General features: G+C 43.0%; 1 protein-coding gene across 2 annotated transcripts in view; it reads left to right on the forward strand.

Annotated features, from left to right (window-relative positions):
- TGFBR3 (transforming growth factor beta receptor 3) overlaps window positions 1-15086 on the forward strand; it is a 194224-nt gene that overhangs the window by 68857 nt on the left and 110281 nt on the right. For both annotated transcript variants that reach the window (XM_081057099.1, XM_081057100.1), the window contains exon 3: window positions 4989-5173. In XM_081057099.1, the coding sequence (XP_080913225.1) occupies window positions 4989-5173 (185 nt within the window). The remainder of the gene's footprint in view (window positions 1-4988; window positions 5174-15086) is intronic.

Raw genomic sequence — 15086 nt, forward strand, 5'->3', positions numbered from 1 at the left:
TCGAGAAAAGGGCTTTGCCAAAAGACTGTTTGGGATGTAAGGACGAAAATAGGTTTGCATTTTTGTCTTCTGTGACATTTGAGGATGGGGAAGCCCCAACTGGAACTTGATTCTTAGCAACCCAAAATGCCACCTCTTTTATTTCATGATTGATTTTTTTTCTTTAGTACAAGATTGACACTTTGGCTACTTGGTAAAGAGTGAAAGGAAGAACTCTAGGTAGAGTCTCCAATCGGTATGAAATCCTTTGAGCATGGATCACCTCATCGTTTTTTCCCCTTTCCTCTCCCACCACCTTTCCATCATTAATATTTGAGTGCATGCTGTGTACCAGACATTATGCTGGGATAAGGGATAAAGCAATAAGCAGAATGATCAGATGCCATTCTCTTGTGATGTTTGCAGTCTTTGGGTGTATGCAGACATTAAACAAATAATTGCACAAATAAATTATACAAGTATAGCCAGTGAAGTGCAGTGAAGAGAAATAGAGAGTACTATGAGACTATAAAAAAATGCGTATCTAATGTAGTAAGTGAGGTAAGAGAAGCTTAGGCAGGGGAGAAGAACAGGAATGGTGGGGAAACTATTTTTGGAGGAAACCTTATATATGGAGGCTTCAGAAAACCCAGAATAATATTGTCTTGAATAAAAGAAAAATTTACATGTGTTTCATATGAAAAGAAGCAGTCCAGAGCTGATCTAACAGGTCCAGGTTCATCAAGCGCCCAGACAACTTCTGTTTTATTGCTTTGCCTGATTCAGGATGTTGCTTCCATCTTATGGCCCAATATGGCTGCTCTAGCTCTACCCATCACATCTGTATTCCAGCCAACAGAAAGGATGAAAGGGCAGAAGAAGACATTTCATTCCTGTCAGCATATATTGCATATATCACCTCTGGTTATATCTTGTTAGCCAGAAATTGGTCATATGCCCCTACCTAGCTGTAAGCATTAGCAGGACTTGAATGGAAGCATTAGCTTCGCCTTATAACTGATCTTCGTGAGAAAGCTTCTAGTTTCTCACCATTAAGTATAATATAATATTAGCTGTTTAGGTTTTTGTACATGTTCTTTACCTGGTTGAGAAAGTTCCCATTTATTCCTAGTTTGCTGACGGGTGATTTTTTATTTTTTTTAAATCATGAATGACTATTAGATTTTGTCAAATGCTTTTTCTGCTTCTATCAGTAAGATCATGTGGTTTTTTCTTTTGTTCTTTTCTTCTGTAGTCAGTTGATGCAATGGATTACATTAATTGATTTTTGGACGTTGAAGCAGTCTTGCATACCCGGGATAAATCCTAGTTGGTTGTGGCATATAATTCTTTTTATACATTGTTGGATTTGATTTGCTAATATTTTGTTGAGGATTTTTGCATCTATGTTCATGAGAGATATTGGCCTGTAATTTTCTTTTCTTGCAGTGTTTTTGTCTGGTTTGGTATTGAGGTCACGCTGACCTCATGGATTGAATATTCCCTTTGCTTCTATCTTCTGAAAGAGATTGCAGAGAATTGCTATGATTTTTTTTTCTTAAATGTTGGTTGGTAGAATTCACCAGTGAACCCTTTTGGGCCCAACATTTTTAAATGAAAAATTTCACCATGTTGTCCTTGGAGGCAAGTCTGAGTCCAAGGCCTTGGGTGACCGAGATGGTTGTTTATTGAGCTTATTTTCCTTTTCTTTTAAATGGGGGTAACACTGCCTCCTTATGGTGTTGGAAGGATGTACAGTACCTAGCACTGCCCAGCCCAGCTAGAGTGAGCACTTATAAATGGGAGCAATTAATTTTATTAGACCAGAATGACATTATGTGTTGAACTGTTGAACTCACCATTTCTTGTCTACTCTTGGGGATGGAGGTGGATAATTCCTGATTTTTTTGGTCTTTTTGGCTTAAGGATAGCTTAATCATATGTTGGAACTTTTTTCTTTTTCTTTTTTTAAAAAATTTTATTGGGGAATATTGGGGAACAGTATCGCCATTTCAATCTTTAGTTGCAGGGGGCGCAGCCCACCATCCCATGCGGGAATTGAACCGACAACTTGTTGAGATCTCATGCTATAACCAACTGAGCCATCCGGCCACCCTTCCGGCAGCTCAGAGGCAGCTCATTGTCTTCAATCTAGTTGTGGAGGGTGCAGCTCACTGTTCCATGTGGGAATTGAACTGGCAACTCCAACTTTTTTCTTTTTTAAATGTGGAGGAAAAAATTTCAATAAGGAACCTCGAAAACCAAATACCACTCTAGTGTGTCCAATGGAGAGGGATACTCTATACTGAGTCTGTTTAAAAATTGACCCCAGTGGGTCTCTGTAAAGAGCAGCTATCCGGTCACTTGATCAGAATATGCCTGTGCATTGTTTTCTTCTTTCTTTGACCTTGGACTGACTTGTATAAACCTTGGCTGGTGCTGCAGCCCATAAAGTGGGGGTCTGTCGGTCCTGGACTGTGGCAGGACAGAGAGCATAGATTCCACGCTCATCCTCAGCACTGGGGACGTCCCTTCTCTGCTTCCCTCCCTCTTTGTGTAAGATCTTATCCTCTGATTTATTTCCAGTGTGTTCTCTCACACCCTAGTGGAGATGGGCAGTGTGCTGATTTAAGAACCCTGATGGGTGATGGTGGCATGGTCAGGAGGAGGACAAGTCAAGCAGATTGCAAGCCTTTTTGCAGACGTGTTTTGGGTAGAACTACAGCCCAGTCACAGCTTCGCACATACATACAAAAATGGAACTGAAAAGTATTTTTATACGTGCTTGATTTGTGATAATGGCAAATTCATGGCAGGAGCCTATGAAACCAAATCAGAAGGGTTTTTCAGTGTGGGTAGCGATAGCCACTGTGTGTCCCCAGAGTTGAGTAGGAGTAGGAGACTTTCTCTGGAGCTTTGGGGTGTGAAATTCACCAGACATACCCACCATGGCTGGTGAAGGCCGGAGTGGGAGCAGCACAGAGCAGGCCCACCTGCTCACACTGTTTGCCCTGTGAGGGGGCCTTCAGGGAATCATACATTCAGTACCTTCTGCCTTGGTTGCTGTGACATCTTTCTTCACTACCTCTCTTTCTCAGAAAGCAGCTGGGCACAGTGCAGTAATAGAAAGGGTGGCAGTGATTATTTGAGAAGGTACATACTTCATTTCAGACCAGATAACTATTATCAGCCTAGATAATTTCCATGAGTTCTGAAATAGAATTGGCACGCACACCAGGCAGCGTGTCTGCTTATGGGCTAGCAGACGGGGTGCAGGACTGTGGGTTCTGAAGTGCATTTGCAGTTAGACCAGAACTGCAATCCTGGAGAGTGTCTTTATTATGCAGAAGTCAGGATGAACTAATGGGAGTGCACTCAGGTTTTTTATCTGGTTCCATTTGGAAGACCGAGGTTTAGTGGACACTGTCTGGTTAAGTCCCAGTCTTTCCAGCTATCAAATGGGGGGCGGATAACACCACGTCGCAGAGGTGTGTGAGGTTTAAGTATCGAAGGTTCCCCTTCTTCCTGAATGTCTCTCTATCAATCTAGCCAATGTGAAATGTGTGTACCTCACATCAGGGTAGCAATCTTTGTTTCCCACATCAGTTCCTTCCAGCCAAATCCAAGTCCCTGGAATGGGGCCCTAATCACAGAAGCGGCAATTTTTTTATTTTTTTTTAAGCTCAGTGATTTTTTAACAAATATTTTCTGAGCCAGGCACTGTGATGGGTGCGGAGGATACAAAGATGAGTAACCCACAGCCATCAGGGAGGTCACACTGGACTGGCAAAGACAGGTATATAAACTGATGGTTACAGTATGGAAAATGAAACAGCAGAGATGGGCAGAGAGATTATAAGAGGACAGACAATGAGTACCTCCCTCAGTCTGGGGTGTTGTGGAGATGAAGTTAGAGTGGAAGAGGAATTTGGGCAAAGGGAACAAGCTTGAATAAAGACATGGAGTTGAGAAACATCACGGTATGTTTGGAGACCATTAAGGCAACTGGTGTTGCTGGAGTGGGGAGGCGTGGGGCTGGAGAGATAGGAATTGGCTAGATTAAGAAAAGCCTTGGGTGCCAGGTTAAGGAGCTCGGGCTTTATTCACAAGGCCAGCAGTGTTCCAGGGACAGAGCCTGCTTGCGAGATTGGATGGTCAGGCTTTTGCATTTGGAATAACCATTGAGTTGAGCACCCCTGGGTTCGGTGGGCAATGCTTATATGGAAAGTGGCTTGGAGAGCTTGACACCTGAGGCTTCTTTTAGGAATACCTGCAGCTGTCTGGGGACAGAGACAGTGAGGGCTACAGGAGGAACAGATGGAGATAAGTGGAGGGATTTAGAGTTTAAGGTCTGATTGATTAGAGAAAGGATGAACTAAGAAGCAAGAGCCAAGTCTGACCAGGGTTCTCCTTTTTCTATCCGAGGCTCTGCTCACACCCTACCTCCTTTGAAAGAATTTTTCTGACCACTGGCCCAATCTTTACAGCTCTAGCCCCATTTCCTCCACTCATTGCATCCTTACTTTTTGTTTGAAGTTTGTTTTTCTTTCCCTAAGAACTGGTGGCAATTAAAAAGTAGGAACTGCATCTTATACTTTTTTGGGGGTACAATTTTAGGTGTTTAAATATTATTGATGCATAATATTGTTGGGGCTTTAGGCAGTTTATTTCATTTATCTCTGGCTTTCTTCTAAGAGAGGAAGGAAGAATTGAACACAGATGTCAAATGGGAGGTTTCCTCCATCCAGAGGAATATGTTCATGACTTGTACATCTAAAAGGGAATGTAAATAATCAAATACACATTAAAATCATCCAAAAGGAATTTCAGAGATTGGGGTTTTAGAAGAATAGGCTAACTTTTCTGCCATTTAGTTCTGGAAACAACTCACCTGAAAAGACTCCTCTCTGGTGGGCTAGCAGTGGCTTGACCATCCAGAACAATCAATTTAATCGTGGCACAATTGACTGCGGTTTCTGAGGGGCTCACGCTTGTGATTCCCTCTGCAGGTCCAGAGCCCAGCGCCCAGTGTGAACTGTCGCCCGTCAATGCCTCCCATCCGGTCCAGGCTTTAATGGAGAGCTTCACCGTCTTGTCGGGCTGTGCCAGCAGAGGCACGACAGGGCTGCCACAGGAGGTGCACGTCCTGAACCTCCGTACCGCTGACCAGGGCCCTGGCCAGCCGCCGAGACAGGTAGGCACAGGTGCCAGCTTTCTACCCATTCCCCTTCTGAGTTTGTAAAGACTCTTTTCTGAACGAAGCGTCTTTTTTTTTCATTCTGAGTCTAACAAGGATGATCATGTATGAATGTACGTGGGGAGGAGGACATGCATCTATTGGACAGAGGAAGATTTCAAGTAACAGATTGCTCTCTGGTCTGGGCAACTCGAGGATGTCTCTCTCTAGAGATTTCATGGCTTTTTAACTTTTCTGGACCCCCATATTGGAAAGAATGTTCTGAAGAATTTCATCTTTTAAACATGGCTGTGAAAAAAACAAAATTATGTGCCATTTCTCTGTAATTGTAAAATGCCTTTCCCATCTCTTCCTGTGCCCTGTCTTCCTTCTGTCTTTGCTTTGTCTTATGAACCTAATGCTCCTGCAAGTTGAGTAGGGAAATGGGAACACTCTGGAATAAAGATGGCAGTATTTTGTACTTGCATGAAAATCCCTGGGGGTAGTAGCTCCTTATGAAAGCTCCTACCAGCTCGAGGCAGCTTCTTGAAGATACCGTGTTTCCCCGAAAATAAGACCTAGCTGAACAATCAGCTCTAATGCGTCTTTTGGAACAAAAATTAATATAACACCCAGTATTATTTTACTATAAGACCAGGTGTGAAATAATATGATATGATATGATATAATTATATGTAATACTGGGCCTTATATTAATTTTTGCTCCAAAAGACGCATTAGAGCTGATTGTCCAGGTAGGTCTTATTTTCGGGGAAACAGGGTAGTGGTGGTTTTTGGGGGGATGATTATAGTGACTCAGTATTTATTCTGTCTCACCACTGTTGGAAGCACTTATGTATTTACTTTATGAAGTCCTATTATTATCCTCATTTTACAGGTGACAGGCTGGTGCAGAGATAACTTGTCCAAGGTCAAGTGAGTTAAGAGAATGAGTTAAAACTAACATTAAGAGAGAAGTGGCCTCCTTTTTCCCGTGGCTCAGAAATGACCTAGATTGTGGACGAATGGTCATCATATTTTTTAAAAGATGACACACAGTTGTCATTCTTTCTATTTCTAAGCTTCTGTCTGTCAGAAATGTTATCACTCAAGTATTATGTCTCCTGGGAGAGAGAAACCACAAAAAAATTCTGATCATAGCGAAGTGCACGAAAACTGATTCAGAATGGAATTTATCTTGGAGCTTTCTTCTGGTCAAGAAAGTTAATTGCCAGAACCATTTGTTTGTGTGCTTCAACCACTCTGCCTTTTTGGGGGAGTAGAAATAGGAGAGGCAAGGTGTCCAGAAGGAAAAGCAAACTGATTTTAATCTTGTGAAAGTGTGCAGCGTTGGCTCATTTCAAAGACAAATCGTCTAACCTTTCCAGCTACACTGGAAATTATTGTTAATAGTCTTGGTTGCGTGCCATTGTAGCTGCAACACATATTTCAGGTCAGATTTCTTTATCCCAGTAATATGTCTTTAATTCTTAACTTATGGGGGAGAATTTGTGGTGGGAGGGAACGGAGAAGAGGAGGAAATGCAGTTCCTATGAAGTGTTGCTGACTCCAGCAATTCTTTCGCAGCAGTAATTACTCATTTTATATATGCTTCTCAGAGGAACCAAGAAAGAAGAGAAAGTTCGAGCTCTAACAGAAGCAGCAATAGCAGCAAATGCTGGATGTTAAATTGTGCGGTACCATTGTTGACTCTGAAAATAGATTCACATAAGACTATTGGACTACAGAGCTCTCCCACATTTGTATTGACTGGAATTCCTTTGAGGACATGGCAGTACTGAAGATACATAAAATTAGCAGCCATCAGTGTGTTCAGTGAGGAGTAAAGGAAGAGCCTGTGGAGGATAGTCTCTAAAGTTTTTTTCAAAATCTGACTGTTCGTTTTTCTTCAGTATTTATATAGTATTAATATGTATATGATTTTGGCTTAGTGATTTGAAGATATTTCTGAGACGAGGCAACTGAGGGAAATTGCGTTCTTTCCTTCTTTGGGGACTTTCAAGAATTAGATGGCTGTAGTTCAGTCCTGTTTGAAAACAAGATGTTGGGCTGAGTGATCTTTGGAAATTCCATCTGGCTCTGAGCTGCTCTCTCTCATGTAGTGGACCTCAGAGTGTTTGATGTGTACGGAGTGAGTGTAGAGGACATCAGAACAGGAAGGCCATGACAGAGAGAATGAAAGAGTTTGTTTGTGGGTGGTAAGAGGGAGGTGGAGAAATATTAAATCTCTCTCACTTTCTTCAGATATGACTGTGGAGATACATTACTGCAGCTGTGCGAACAGTTTTTAAAAATCATTTGAACCATATGACCCAGCAATTCCATTCCTAAGTCAAATGTACTCAAGAGAAATGAAAACATATGTCTATACCAAAGTTTGTCCACAAATGTTCATAGCAGCATTATTCATACTAGTCAAAAAGTGTAAATAATCCAAATGTCCATCAACCAATGAATGGATGAAATCAAATGTGGTATATGCATACACAGGACTATCATTCAGCAATAAAAATGAATGAAATACTGATAACATACAACAACATGAATGAACCTTGAAAACTAAGAGAAAGAAGACAGAGACAAAAGACCACATTTCATCTATGATTCCATTTAGATGAAATATCCAGAATAGACAAGTTTATAGTGATAGAAAGTAAATTACTGGCTGCTTAGGGCTGGAGGGTGGAAGGGAGTAATGGGGGTTGACTGCTAATGAGTACATACAGGGTTTCTTTTGCAGGGGACTAGTGTTCTAAAATTAAATTGTGGGGGGCTGCCCGGTGGCTCAGGTGGTTAGAGCTCCATGCTCCTAACTCCGAAGGCTGTTGGTTCGATTCCCACATGGGCCAGTGGGCTCTCAACCACAAGGTTGCCAGTTCAGTCCCTCGAATCCCGCAAGGGATGGTGGTCTCCGCCCCCTGCAACTAAGATTGAACACGGCACCTTGAGTTGAGCTGCCTCCTGGATGGCTCAGTTGGTTGGAGTACGGGCTCTCAACCACAAGGTTGCCAGTTCAATTCCTCGACTCCTGCAAGGGATGGTGGGCAGCGCCCCATGGAACTAAAAAACAACAACATTGAACACAGCACCTTGAGCTGAGGTGCCGCTGAGCTCCTGGATGCCTCAGTTGGTTGGAGCACGTTTCAACCACAAGGTTGCCAGTTCAGTTCCTCGACTCCCGCAAAGGATGGTGGACTACGCCCCTTGCAACTAGTAACGGCAACTGGACCTGGAGCTGAGCTGCGCCCTCCACAACTAAGACTGAAAGGACAACAACTTGAAGCTGAGCTGCACCTTCCACAACTAATATTGAAAGGACAACAACTTGACGGGAGAAAAGTCCTGGAAGTACACACTGTTCCCCAATAAAGTCCTGTTCCCCTTAAAAAAGAAAATAAAAAAATAAAAAATTAAATTAAATTGCGGTGATGGTTCCACAACTGAATATACTAAATGGCATGGATAAATGTCAGTATACTAAAACCCACTGACTTATACTTTAAATGGGTAAATTTTATAGTATGTGGATTTTATCTCAGGAAAGCTATTTAAACAATAACTTGACCTGCCAATATTTCTAATTAGCTTGTAAAGTTTACCTTAATGTATTCATTTTTTTTTGTTTTTATACCAAGATTGCATCCTCCAACCTAAACTTAACCAACTATTTCTGTTATTCTTCCTTGGTGATTTGATTTTTAGAGATATGCTATTATATGTCTGCTAAAAATCACAGCTGATCTGTTTTCAGGGCAGTAGTGGGAGGACCAGAGGCAGCCTTTGTGGGTGTCTCTACTGGGTGTTAAAGGAAAATATTTTTCAAAATGAAATGATAAATGTTGTTGCTTATAAATTAGCATAAGGAATGCCCTCCTGGTTCCAAGCCATAATTGAGCTTGACTGATGACCGCTGTAGTTGTTTTTCGTGATATCCTCCTTAAATGTGAGGGAATTGCTAAATCAACCCCATTTCCCCTTGGCTTGCTATTGGTGCACGATCAGCATTAAGACCTATTATAAATCATCCGTCTCTAACATTTTACTAACTTCCTACATCCCAGGCACCTTAAGGTGTTCTTCAGCTGACACGACAAGGCTGCTGCTTTTCCTGTGTGGTGGAAGGGACAGCCTTCACCTGGAAGTAATAACTGCCTCAGGTTGACAAGATTTGGAGAAACAGTTACATTTAAGTTAGATACATACTTTTACAGGCCAGCAGAGAATTTGTGTCAGGACTCACTTGTTAACAGTAGTGTACATAGAGCCTTCTGTGGCAAAGTCCTGTTTTGCCATTGGCCTCCCTGCTTGGTTCTCATTGGGACAGCGCCATTGGCCTCCCTGCTTGGTTCTCATCGGGACAGCGCAGACCTATAGTTGTATTTTTCATCTGAAACCACACCTCTCATTTGTAATCACTGGTTTTGGAAACAACAGCCTTGGAAGGGAACAGGAAACTGGAAAAAGACTCTCTGGCAACAGAGGAGGGCAGAAGAGGGTAAACAGCCTTGAGAAATCAGCTCTGTCTTTTAGAATAAGCAGGCCAGTCTCATCCTCTAAAACCAGCTCCTTGTACTCTTCGACTTCAAAGTGAAATGCACCCCTCACCCCTCACCCCTCACCCCTTGTCAGTTTGGCCCCTCAGGGTGGTTCCAAATTCCCTAGAAGGGTTGTAGCACCCCCACTGGCTTGTTTACAGTAACATACTTTCATTAGTTGCTGGAATGGCAACAATTTTGCTTCCTATCATCTAATTTATATTGTGACCTGCTTTTATGTGGTGATGGGTCTTTTCTATTTCCGACCTACCTAATTGCTTGCTCATTATGAAAAGCTGCTGAGGATAAGCCTCTGGTTAGCATTACGTAGTGTGTATAGCAGACCTTGTTTCATTGCGCTTGGCTTTACTGTGCTTCACAGATGTTACATTTTTCACAGATCCTCCACCAGCAAAAAGATTACGACTCACTTTATTGCGGTGGTCTGGAACGGAACGCACAGTATCTCTGAGGATGCCTGTAAAAGATATGGGCGTTTAAATTTATGTACTTGTTTTGACATTAAAAGAGCGACTGTTAATGGGTGTGCCAGTGACTGGCTGTAGGGGTGGAGTGAGGACCTAGAGGCTCCATTGTCTTGGGAAAGGGGCCAGGTTTAATAACTTGAGTGTCAGAAAGCTCAAAACCCTCCTCGCTTTCATGCATTTGCTTATTCTCTGCCTCATTCCAAAAACAGGATTTGGGATGGGCTTACAACAATAGACAGACCAACAGTGTAAGCAGAAATGCAAAATGAGGACAAAAGGAAAAAGAAAAGTGTAGTTTGTTAGCCATATGGGTTAATGTGGTTGGTATGATTGAGTTTGAAATTTGGCTCGAAGCTTCTTGGCAGACAGCGCCAAATGGGATGTGTGGTTAATCACACATGTGGCTCCGAGTCAGTTTTACGCTGGACCTTCTCTGAGGACTGTGGCATAAAGTTGTCCATTTCCTGGTTCTTTCTGAGGACAGGAAATATCACAATTGGGGAAAAGAGAATGAAATAAGCACATCTAAAATGCCAACTGTTCTGCTTGCTTCTGAACGGCTCCTTTACCCCTCAAGTAACAGGAAGAGCCAGGTAGGGGTGGTGGCCGTGCTTCCTGTGGCCAGGCCCCTGCGCTGCACTGTCTGTCTGCCACTCCGCTTCAGCCTGAAAGGGGGAGGAGGCCGATACAGCGGACCCTGGGTCGTGCAGCCCGCTTCTGCGCCTGGTCTGTTGGACCCATCAGTTCAAGCTTTCCCCACACTTCCAGTCCACTTCCCTTTTCCTTGCAGTCCTTTCCTTGTCCTGTCTCGGTTGGCTCTACCTGTCAGGTGACCCAGCACCTCACTTCCACAAGGTTTGGGTTTTGTGAGTAGGCTCATGTGATAGCTTTTTCCAGCGTTCGGAGTCCCTTTTCATTCCCTCCCTCATGACTATGCAGCAATATGAAGGTTGATCTGTGTGTGGCCGTATCTGTTTTTTCCTTTAGGAGATTATCACATCGGGTGTCAGTAATTATAAAAAGCAGGGCTGAGCTCAGGAACCCTTGCACTCTATGGGACGGGTACTACTCACACTAAATGCCACCTACTGATTTGATTATTTTCCTCTCCTCCTTCCCCCCATGAGGCTTTCAGCTGCCTTCACAAAAGTAACTCACCTGTCCTCTGCTTCTGTTCCACTTCTCGTAACCAAACTTGCTTGACCTGTGTGAGAAGGGAGAAGAAGTACATTAAGAGACTCTTCCTGCTGTGAATGAAATGCAAGAGTTTCAGTATGTGGATTTTGCCATCTGATTTGACATCTTTTTTGCTTACGTTGAGAACTCTAGCAGTTCAGGGATTAAACATTTTTGGAGATTCCTACTACCTATCTACTTACCTATCTAGATGTAGTCTTTCCCCTGTTTCCACAGTATTAGTAGGTGGACATCTTCTCTTTCCCCCTTCCCTCTCAGTTATTAAAATATAGACACACCAGTGCGGGAGGTGGGGAGAATGGTTGTGTGTTGTTACGTTTACCCATCACCACTAAAAGAACTAATACAAAATTTCAAGACTAGCTTTTTGGGGAGTGCATGTGTGAGAGCAAAAATAGCAAACGAACACGAGCGCACACTGGCTGCATTCCTTCTCTATCTGGGGCGGTTTTTGCCTCTGCTGTTATTCATGAAAGACTTCCCAATGCTAGTCCTATGTGGAAGCAGGAAACAAATCAAAACAAACTGAAGGCTATTTATGTTTCAGCGATCTTACAGGTAGTATGTCTAAGCACGTGTCAAGCCCCTCCCACAGACACTGGATATTGGTGAAATGCAGTTAGTACTAAACAAATACCTTCCATGTATAAACACTGTGTGGTGTTTGTTTCAATGGAGGTTGCTTTGGAAATCACCCCGGAATGACACGTAAGATTACCACGGAACTGTCCATTTTGTCCCAGATCTACAGCAGATATATCAGGGAGTGACACTGACTACAAGGATCACATTTCTCAAAAAACATTTCTCCCCTCCCCTCCCTCCACCTCCCCTTCTCCTCTTCCCCTCTGTTTCAGCCGCCCTCTCCCCTTCTTCCTCTCTTCCCTTTCCCTCTGCCCCATCTTCCCTCCCTTCCCTCACTACAGGGTTGCTGTGGAAGTTACTTGATTAACTTGAAAGGCAACTGAATTTGACTCTCACATAGGATTGGAGGCCCTAAATGAATAGGACAGTCACATCATTTAAAAAGAGTTGTCCCTTCACATGAAGATACTCAATGCAGTTTAAATGATGACACCCCACTGGGCAGTATGAAGGTACCCGAAGTGGACAGAGGAGCAGGTGTGAGAATGGGAAGGCAGCTAGACATCCGGCTGCTGTCTTAGTAGAGGACAGTGCAAGCCTGTTAAAACGGCCATGCTAGTCGAGGATGGTTTTCTAACACACTGGGGCAGGATGTTCAATCTGAAACTCAGCTAAGTCTCAAATAAGAACACTCCATAAACCCAGTGTGAATTTTAGAAAAAGTGAAAGCAGAAATCAGAGTGGTAATAGTAAACATCAGGGTGTAGTAAACAAATCAGAATACAGGCTAAGCAAAGAAGTTGCATTGTTCCTACCAAGATGCTGGCTGGCCACATTGTTTAAACCCTGTCATTTATCACAGTAACGTCCAGATGCTATAAAATTGCCCTAGGAGAGCGCAGCCCCCTGCCCCGCCAGAAGGATTGGGCCTGGTCGGACTCTGCCATTTTAGTATGAGTAATGCTGGGTTAAGTTGTTTGCTGGCTGGGAGCTGACAGATTGAAAAAGCCTTTCTTATTGCCTCTTCTCTAGTCTGGAGAAGAGACTGCCTTGACCCCTTCTAAAATTTGTCTAGCAGCAGCATTTTCCAGCTTGTTTGTCTTTATGGAGGTTAGGGTTACAACCCTGACCCATACTACTGTTGCTATGGTAACTTCTCTTGACTTAAAAAAAAAGAAATTGTATAATTTCCTGAAAATGTTGTTAGAAAATGTTTCTTCAGGAGCACCCTCCACATTTGAAAATGTGACTCTTTGCCCTTAGAACTTTTTGGAGAGAATTTTAAAAAGCAATAGACTAAAGTAAGGAGCAGGTCTGCAAATCTGAGACCCAGATGTACTGGTTGGGCACATGCCCAGTTTGATATGTGCAGACTATCCTGATAGCCAATTTGTGCTTTCTTGTTTCCATTGCTTATCTGCTATCTTGACATTTTGTTTGAGAATAAAAGGAAATTTACTGCTAATATCTCTGATTTAAAGACACAAATTCTGCAGAAGTAGTTATTACGTTACTTTCAATCATTCTCCCTCACTGTGTTTTCTAAATATTCCTGTGAATGGTAGACACGTGTTTAATTATTTTACTTTTCTTTCCCCCCTAGTGAAGAGTCTATGTATGAAGTTGGCCCTGCTGATCACCTCTCCACACCATCTTAATTTCTCTTTTCCTAGCCTATCCCACCTCTTGAATGAGCGAATGTCTGTGTGTCTGCCTTGTCCTTCTTTCCTCTCTGCAGCGTGACAGCTCCTCTCCTTAACTCATTACTGGGGAGTCCCTGATGATGCCCTTTTGGCCAACTCATGGAGTGCTGGGACTGGAGGCAATCTAGTCCCAACCACGTTACAGAAGAGACCACAACCAGGGAGTAAAGCGACCACTTATTCACTGCAATGAAGAAATTGGTGCCATTGCTGGATGGAACCCAGGGATCCCAATTCCTGTCACTGAGTTCTTGCTTCCATAACACCTTTCCCCACTGTTAACTCCTCCTCAGCTCCTTTTTATGCACCCCCTTTTCTGGCATCTCTCTTTGGGTTTAATGATGTTACCTGAGCTTGCTTCGCCTTCTAGCGTTCTGTCTGTTTTTCTGTTTCTTTCCCAGCTGCTCTTCCTTCCTTCTTAGGGGTTCTTGACTGAAGTACAATCCTTGACCCTTATTTTCCCATCTACTCTCCTTAAAGTGGTTTGCCTGTTCTCAGGATTTTGGTTGTCACCTCTATGCCAATGATTCCTCCAACTCTCTCCAAGCTTCTCGAGTGGAGCTCCAGTCAGTCTCTAAAGCAACTTACCTTCAGGTCCTACCTTTAGTTCCTGGGGCCTGAGATGTGCTGTGGAGGAGTGGCTCTCAGTATGGTTCTGTCTGGTGTCAGATAGAGGGCTAATCTCGGCTCTGTCACTTCCCAAGTGTGTCACTCTGGTTGAGTCACTTAATTCTCTATGCCTCAATTTCCTCATCTTTAAAATGAAGATGATACCATAGTAGCAGTTCTTTACGGGGTGCACTGAGGATTGAGAGAGGTCTCTATAGCACTTGGGCTGGTTTTTGTGCCTGGCACATAGTACACAATCAGATACTAGCTGTTTTTCATATCTTCAAAACTGAAAGTAAGAAACTTCCTGAGCCAGTCTTCCCTTTACCCTAGTGCTGGTTTATTAGTCCAACTTCCCTGTCCTGTCAGTGTCACCACTACCATGTTTCTGGGGACTTTTGAACCATCTTGGATTTACCCATTCTCTTCAAACCCTGCATTTGGTCAGTCACCAAGTTTTATTGACATTTTCTCTGCAATTTCTCTTGAAAGTCTGTGTTCTTCTCCACGGATCCTTCATCGTCCTTATCCAGTTTCCTGAGACTGGCATCTTCAGCCTTAGCCCCTTATTCTTTTAGTCTAGCTTGTGGACCACTTCATAAAATCCGTGTTTCTCTATAAATACTCCCACAATTCATTCATTAGTCCATTCATGTACAGACCTATTCACTGAGTTATTTATGGAGAACCTACTGTGCTGGTAGATACTCAGTTTAGGTTCTGATTCATCTTTACAGCTTCATCACTTGTGTTTCACATTTAATACAGGGTGACAAATTACATAACCGTTATT

This window comes from Rhinolophus hipposideros (genome assembly GCF_964194185.1).
Source record: "Rhinolophus hipposideros genome assembly, chromosome: 8".
NCBI classification, from domain to species: Eukaryota; Metazoa; Chordata; class Mammalia; order Chiroptera; family Rhinolophidae; genus Rhinolophus; species Rhinolophus hipposideros.